This window comes from Electrophorus electricus, chromosome 8, assembly GCF_013358815.1.
Source record: "Electrophorus electricus isolate fEleEle1 chromosome 8, fEleEle1.pri, whole genome shotgun sequence".
Lineage (NCBI taxonomy): Eukaryota > Metazoa > Chordata > Actinopteri > Gymnotiformes > Gymnotidae > Electrophorus > Electrophorus electricus.
This window is the reverse complement of record NC_049542.1, coordinates 18112458-18119885: the sequence shown is the minus strand read 5'-3', so window position 1 is coordinate 18119885 and position 7428 is coordinate 18112458. Positions and strand designations below refer to the sequence as shown.

At 47.8% G+C, this 7428-nt stretch overlaps 1 protein-coding gene across 2 annotated transcripts in view; it reads left to right on the top strand.

The window, feature by feature from the left end:
• ahdc1 (AT hook, DNA binding motif, containing 1) overlaps nucleotides 1-6716 on the top strand; it is a 19456-nt gene extending 12740 nt beyond the window's left edge. For both annotated transcript variants that reach the window (XM_027027475.2, XM_027027474.2), the window contains 3 exons: nucleotides 433-467; nucleotides 586-5100; nucleotides 5312-6716. In XM_027027475.2, the coding sequence (XP_026883276.2) occupies nucleotides 819-5072 (4254 nt within the window). In that variant the 5' untranslated portion in view covers nucleotides 433-467; nucleotides 586-818 and the 3' untranslated portion in view covers nucleotides 5073-5100; nucleotides 5312-6716. The remainder of the gene's footprint in view (nucleotides 1-432; nucleotides 468-585; nucleotides 5101-5311) is intronic.
• The last annotated feature ends 712 nt before the right edge of the window (nucleotides 6717-7428 follow it).

The window sequence follows — 7428 nt, the reverse complement described above, 5'->3', positions numbered from 1 at the left end:
TCAAAACAATAGCTTATGTCTGCTGCACCAACCAAGTATCGAAGAAAAACAAAAAGAAGTAGCTGCAAGAGTGGCAGTCCTGTTGCATCATTTTGAAAGAATCACTTCTACACAAGCATTTTTTTCTGTGTTGGTTTTTACTAAGTTTGGTTTAAAAGTTATGCAGTAATCCACATATTTGCAACCATACAAATATGCTGTCTGCAGCTGGAAAAGTTACAAATATGTGTCATTTGAAAATTTAACTGGGATATACATAGCTTTCTTACTGGGATGCAAACTGCATTGCTATGGTAAAGACTGTTTTCTCAAGCCATTGCACTGGATAGGAAAACTGTAACCATGGTTACTGTTCCACTCATATTCTATTGCCATGGTTACAACTGTTCTCTAACTGTATCACCATGGTAACAATTGTCCTTTTGCCCACAGGGATAACACAAAACATGGCTGCAGCAACAGAAACGGTAAGAACTACAGCTATCATTAAAGCATCATCAAAAAGTGTGATAGCACCTGAATAATAAAATGATAGCTCTGTTTTTACTGACAACAATACATTCATACAGTTTTCTGTTTTCACAGAACAACACTGCCTGATAATTTTTGGAAACTTCACTCCTGAAATCTGTGAAGCCTGTGTATATTGGAGGCCTTGCACTCGGACTCACCCATCAAGGAGCTGCACGTTGCGAGTGAGAGTTGCCTGGGTTGAAGCTGTCAGATAACTTTGCTGCCTATTGGACAACAGCCCTCACACGCACAGATTGGAGCACCTCATATACGTGCATTGGTACAGTTTGTGAGTTTGCGGTGTAATGAGCCGTCTGTCAGGCCGTCTGCGCTCCGGAAGTGTGCGTTTGCCTTGTGAAGCGCTGGCCGAGGAGGACTGCAGTGAGAGCGAGGGCTCCTGGATGGGAGATGTGGAGCCTGGAGTGTCTTCAGCTGGCCCCACAGATTCTGGCGCAGCCGCTTCACTACATTATGGACTTTATTCGGCTTCTTCACTGGCTAATGGCCTGCGTAACCATGATGAACAGCTCCAGCGCAGAGCAAGGAGACGCAGACAAATGGACCATGTTGAACAAATGCACATGCATGAACAGCATCACACGCACCTGCAGATGCACGCGCACCAGCAAACGCACTCGCTTGAGCAGAACACTCAAACAGAACACTCGAACACACATCTGCAGTCACAGACACACATTCATATGGATGCCCAAATGTGTATGGATGCAGATGTGCTGACACACAAGCACACACATGCGGAGATGGACTCACACATAGACTCCAATTCCCCTCTCATGGAGCGAGATACATCACTTGTCCCAGAGGACCTGTCTATAACCCCCAAGTCCGAAACATACACCTCTATTATCCATTCAACCCACCCATTACAAACCAGCCAACCCTCACAAAACTATATAGCCCTTCAACACAGCCCTGTCTCTAAGTGTAATGTAGAGACAGTGCAAACCCCTACCTTTTGTAAACCAGAGACAGACCATCTACCCAGCCCTGACATGTGCCACAGTTCTAGTGTAGGCCACAACCTCATGAACACCCCTATAGAGGCTGAGAGGAAGTATACCCTGAGGAGCTCTGGTCGGCCACGCTTCCCTTGCCACCTTCGCAAGTCATCCCGTTTGCGTCGAGCCGCAGAAGACAGCATATTGAAAAGGGAAGGGGAACAAAGAGAGGAGGAGGAGGAGGAAAACATCTGGAGACGAGAGGAGATCAGGCTGAAGGAAGAGCTCTTTCCAGAAGTCACCTCGGCTGCTTTACCTCCCAGGGTTGTCCAAGCACCGACTAAATCATCCAGCATGGTGCCAAATCACAGTGCAAGTACAGCATTTGGAAGTGAGTGCAGCACTGTGACCCAGCCATCAACAAGAGGAAAACGACGAGGTCGCTTTTTGGGTGTGAGGAAGATAGTGGTGAAAATAGCACGGATCCCCGTGCACCTTAGCCGACGGCAGAAAAGCTATAAGATCTCTTCCTTAGAGAGTGTAGGGTTGGCTTCACGTGGGGAAGTGGGTCCTGGGAATGAAGGGTCAGAGGGGGTGTTTGGGGGCGAGACAGGTACCCCCATTACAAGGGAGCCGACTGCTCTTCTCCGCATGAAAAACAACGGAAGGAGCGTAATGGTGATGTTTCCCCCGGGAGAGCTGCCTGTCATCCTGAAGCGTCGTAGGGGAAGGCCTCCTAAACAGGCCCTGCCAGGACAGCCTGATATGCGTGAGACTAGAGCCGGCGCTGCGAATGCCGCCGAGCCCAAGAAGCCACGGCGGCGGCGGCGAGTCAAGCTGCCGTCCCCACTGCCCTCGTATGTGAATGACACCAACGATGTTAAGGTGGAATACGCGGACGTTCTCTCCAAGCTGGCCTTCCTGAACAGGCAGCCTCCCAGCACAGGCCGCTGCTCCCCACCACGATGCTGGACCCCTACTGAGCCAGAGACCTTCCACACATCTCCAGAGAACCCAAACCTGTCCACCCTACTGCATCGACTCACAGGGTTCCGCCGGCGAGGGGGTCGTGCTGGTTGCATGGGTGGGAGGGGAGGGGGCATGGCAGGATGCTCTGAGGCCTTTAAGAGGTCATTCAGTGACTTCTTTGAGACAATTGGCAAGAAGCGGAAAGTTCCTCTATCAGAACCAGGAACGCCGCGAAAGAGGGGAAAGGGGGTTAGTGGTGGAATAAGTAGGTCAGCTTTCAGTGAGCAAGGCATCCCTGTCCCTGGGGAGAAGGTTAGAAAACGCCGTGCACGAAAGAATGGAGCATTAAAAGGTGGTCAGGGAATCCAAGAACAAGACTGGCAAAATGGACGGAGTGGATGGGGGGAAAAAGGTGATCCAGATACCCCTGAAAGAGCAGGCAGTTATCAGGGCTCTTGCTCTCCACGGGGAGGTTTTCCTTCCTCAGAGACTGGTAAGGGAGGACTTTATCACAGCCCTGGTAGACGAGGAGCTGGCAGTGGAGAGGATTCTCATGGAATGTTTGCAGGATACTTTCGCTCTTTACTTGATTCAGATGACTCCTCAGACTTGTTGGACATCTCTATGGCCAGCCCTACAGGACGGCAAGATGCTCGTAAGCTCACTCCTGGATATGAAGGCAGCAGCCCGGGTGCCGCCCATCGCTGGTCTCCTGCTTTTCCTAAGAGAAGCCCTAAAGGATCTGCTAACACTGGGGAGGGACCATTACTTCCCTCAGCCCAAACTCAGTCCCAGAGCAGCTCTGTGACTAGACCCCCATATTCATACAATGTTTCCCAAACCTCCCCCACCACTCCCTTCCCAAAATCTCCTGCTGTCTCCCTCTCCCGCTCCCCTAGTTCTCCCCATCCTTCTTCTGGTGGTTTTTCCCAATACCCCTCAGCCTATAGTGGAACTGTCCCACAAGGCACAGGCATTTGCCCTGTTCCTCAGCAGCAGAGGCCAAGTGACTGCAGCTTTACATATGGCACTAAAGCCTCCCCTGCCCCATCTGCACAACGGCAGATTAGTTATTCAAATTATCATGCTTCTGCCAAACGTCATTATAGTGGATATCCTGGACCTGCTCATGCAATGCAGCAGAGTGAGTCTGCTGGTCCAGGATCACCAGGTGGAAGTTACATGTCAATATCAAAGACTAGCCCCTTCTCCTCATCCTCATCTCCTCCCGAAGGCTGCAGACAATACCAGTCCTCTGCTCTTTGGGGCTACAGGCAAGGAGGACCGACCTGGGGCAGTGATGGATTTGGCACTCATCAGTTCCATGGCTACTCTGACTATGGAGTTGGCACAGCTAGCTCAGAGTCCAAAGATATACTGGACATATCAAATTACACACCTCAGAAGGCAAAGCAGCGTCCCTGCCCTGACACATTCTCTGAGTCCTCTTCTGACTCCTCCCACACAGGGATAGGGAGTGTGGGGGCACCATTCTGCCCTAGGGATGTTCCAGTGCCTGAGGGACAGTCTAGCTTGTCAAGCCTGGAGAAGCTGATGCTTGATTGGAATGAAAATTCTGCTGGCCCTTCATACAACTGGAGTCAGAATGTTTTGTTTCAAGGTGGGACCAAGCCAGGCCGTGGTCGCAGGAAAAGGTCAGAGCCGCAGAATGAGAGGGAAGCATGCCCTATGCCCCCAGGATCACCTGCAAGCCCTCCCATGCAGGGAGGTGGTCCAAAGCGCGGTTCTTCTGCAGGCCGACAACCCAGGGGGGCGAGGGGCAGGGGGGGGTTCTCCCCTTGTCAACGAGAGCGACCTCTACCGCCCAAACCCAAACCTCAAAAGCCTGCAGCCCCAGCAGGGGTTGGGCAGATGACTTCAACAGGAGGACTATACCAGGAAACGTTGGATTATTACAGTGGAGATAGCAGTAGCCTATCACCTCTCAGTCATGCCCCTGAGCCCTGTGAATATCCATCTCCCTACTCTGCCCACACCTCTACTCCCTCTTCTGATGAGAGATTTGCCCAGATCTACCCCTCGGACTCTGCCTCTCTTTCCCCCAGCCTTTCAACACAGTCAGATGTTCTAAAGCAGTACCCTAAGCCAGGCCCACCACCACAGACGTATGGGCATGCAGCCAGGACATTCAGCCCAACGCTGTCCCCTAGTCCCCGGCTCCTGCCTCAGTGTGGCTCTGCAATGAGTCCTCACCGTGTGTCAAAGGACCAGTTTCCACAGTATGACTCCCCTAGTTACAGCGGCTCCCCGTGCTGGTACGGGCAGGGTGGCAGTGTTGCTAATAGTCCCCACAGCTATGAGGAGCAGCGATCTATTGCCATCGCTATGCCCTCCCACAAACGGGACATGTCACTGATGGGCCCAGGAATGAGGGTGCCATCCCACTCTCCTTATCCTCCACCTGTACTTAGAGGTCCTACAATGTCCTCTTCTTGTGTGGGTGGGACACTAGACTCTTCTCCCCAGCATGAGGAGCTGGGTTACCATAGTAATATGGACAGCTATGCACCCCTTGGGCATCGTTACATGTCCCAAACTGCTCGAGGGGGGGTTCTCTGTCAGCTACTGGACCAACCCAACGATGAAGGCTTTACTGTCACCAGCCTGTAGTTAGCATTGTTGAGGCAATCCAGCAAAGGTGAGAAATTAGTTCTCAAACCTGCATGAGTCAAAGGCAGTGAAGCTCACTAACATTACTAACATCACTAACATCTTTGTCTACCATTACATTCAAACAGTTGCTAAACAAAAGTTGCCAAATGTGCTGTTATAATTGTGACATAATATAATTTATGCTTAATTTGCAACTTTCCATCTTTGTTCTTACTGTCTGTCTTTCCATTTAACAGATGATTTGGACTACGCCATTTTCATATTTTTAAAATATTTTGTAAATGAGATGCTACAGAAGACACTTACTAAGTAAGAGAGGAGATTTGGAACTGTGGACTAAAAGCTGACTTCTCCAGCAGTGACAATCAAGATCCAACTTTACACCACACACATACATACACACACAGATGCATGCATGCTTTATGCTTACATGTTTTTCACGTATTTTTACACACGCAAAACACACACACAAACACACACTCACAAACATTTGAAACCGCACATGCACGCACAGATAGACACTCTCACACACAAGACCAGTATGGAGCTTGGGTGGAGTTTTTTTTAGGATGGACACACACACTGCTAATATCTAGTAGAAGAAATGAATTGAACTGCAGAAACACAGGAATCCTCAGAATGCAAGTATGGCTCATTAAAGCTGAAACTCAGACATGCCTGCAACTGTCTATCAAACCAACGTGAGAGAGCACACAAAAAAAAAAAGGAAAAAAAAGAAAAGAAAAGGTTTTGGACTACATACTGATTTCTCTCTCTCATTTTCTCTCTGATCTGATACTCTTTCTGTGTCTATCTGTTTTTCTAGTCTCAGCATCATCTCTGACCATATCACTGAAGAGATTAATTACATACTACCCAAAAATCAAACTCCTTCGCAGGATTATTTAATGGTAATCCTGCTCCCTACTCAGACTTTACCCCTTATCTTCCCTTATGTGCTGTCTGCTCCAAGATACCAGCATCTGTACATAAATCACACCAACAGACCCAACACCAGAGGAGCAATCTACAATGAGAACATAACTCAAACATAAATAATTTTAAAAGTGAAGAAACATTTGGAAAGTTGTACAAACTCATTACAGGAATGTCACGAGAATCTCCCAGAATTTCTGTAAAAGGTGACATCAGTTTTTAAGTGGCTTTCAGTGGTTCTGCTTGGTCCTGTGCAAATAGGTACTGCAGTGTTTTCTGACAGGGACCTCTTCTGGTCCTGTGGGAGTCCGTGTGAATCCAGTACCCGCTTCTGCTGCTCTTGCTCCTGGCCTGCAGCACGGTCATACCCTGCCCAATGCCTGGTTCATGTCTCTGTGTTTTCATCATTTCCTGTCAGGAGGACAGACACTCATGCACTGACCCCAAAGATGCTGCTCTGGCATAGGTGCTGAGAGGTCAGCCCTCTGGCCATTCTGGGCACAGAGGTCTGGGACTCAGGGTGTGGACAATGCCTACTCTCCTACTCATCCTCTCCTTTTTTTTTTCCCTCTTTCTCTCGCTCCACTGTTCTATTTCTTGTGGTCCACTGTGTCGTATAGTGATTTTTTGTGATGAAATACTGTATCTGTCTGTTCCATATACTGTATCTAAGGTGGGAATATTTAAATACACATTCTCTTCTTATCATTGTGTAGCTCTGTATTGCCTCTGTTCTGTGGGAAGCTGGGTACAAGAATAGAAGGAGAATATTGCAGATAAGGAAAGACAAACTGAGGAGTTGGGAAATATGACAACATATACAATGACAGTTTCATTTAATTTTAATCACATCATTAAGCAGTATTTTATTACTCAAAGTGAGTGAGTTCCTAGTAATGGAGATTTCGGTCAAGTGTTTTGCAGCAACGGTCAAGTTCGGTCAAGTTCTACAGCAACAGACGAGAAGAACACAAGAACATGAAAATCAAAAGGAAATCTGGGTACAATATAAAACAATATAAAAAAGATCAGCCTTGTCTGTATGCATCTGGAGTATTAATGGTTATTCTGGAATGTGAAAAAACAGCCCCATCAAACCTCAACAGCACAAAAATTATTCCACCCACAGAGTTTGTCTACTCTTAACACATCCTGTTATCCATTCAACACTTGTGTCCAAGTTGGGGTTTTTTTAATAGGTGAAACGTTTTGGAATTACTACTGCCTCCTATGTTAGTCCGACATAATATAACACTGTTTAATAGCATAGCCTATTAAACTTTTTAATAGTCTGATTTATTACATCTTGATATAACTGCAAATTAACCTTGTCTGCTTAAAGCACTTGAGTTGGTTTCACCAGTGCGCGGCGCCCTGTGTCTTTCCAATTATGTGAAGAGGAAATCCCAAAATCAAG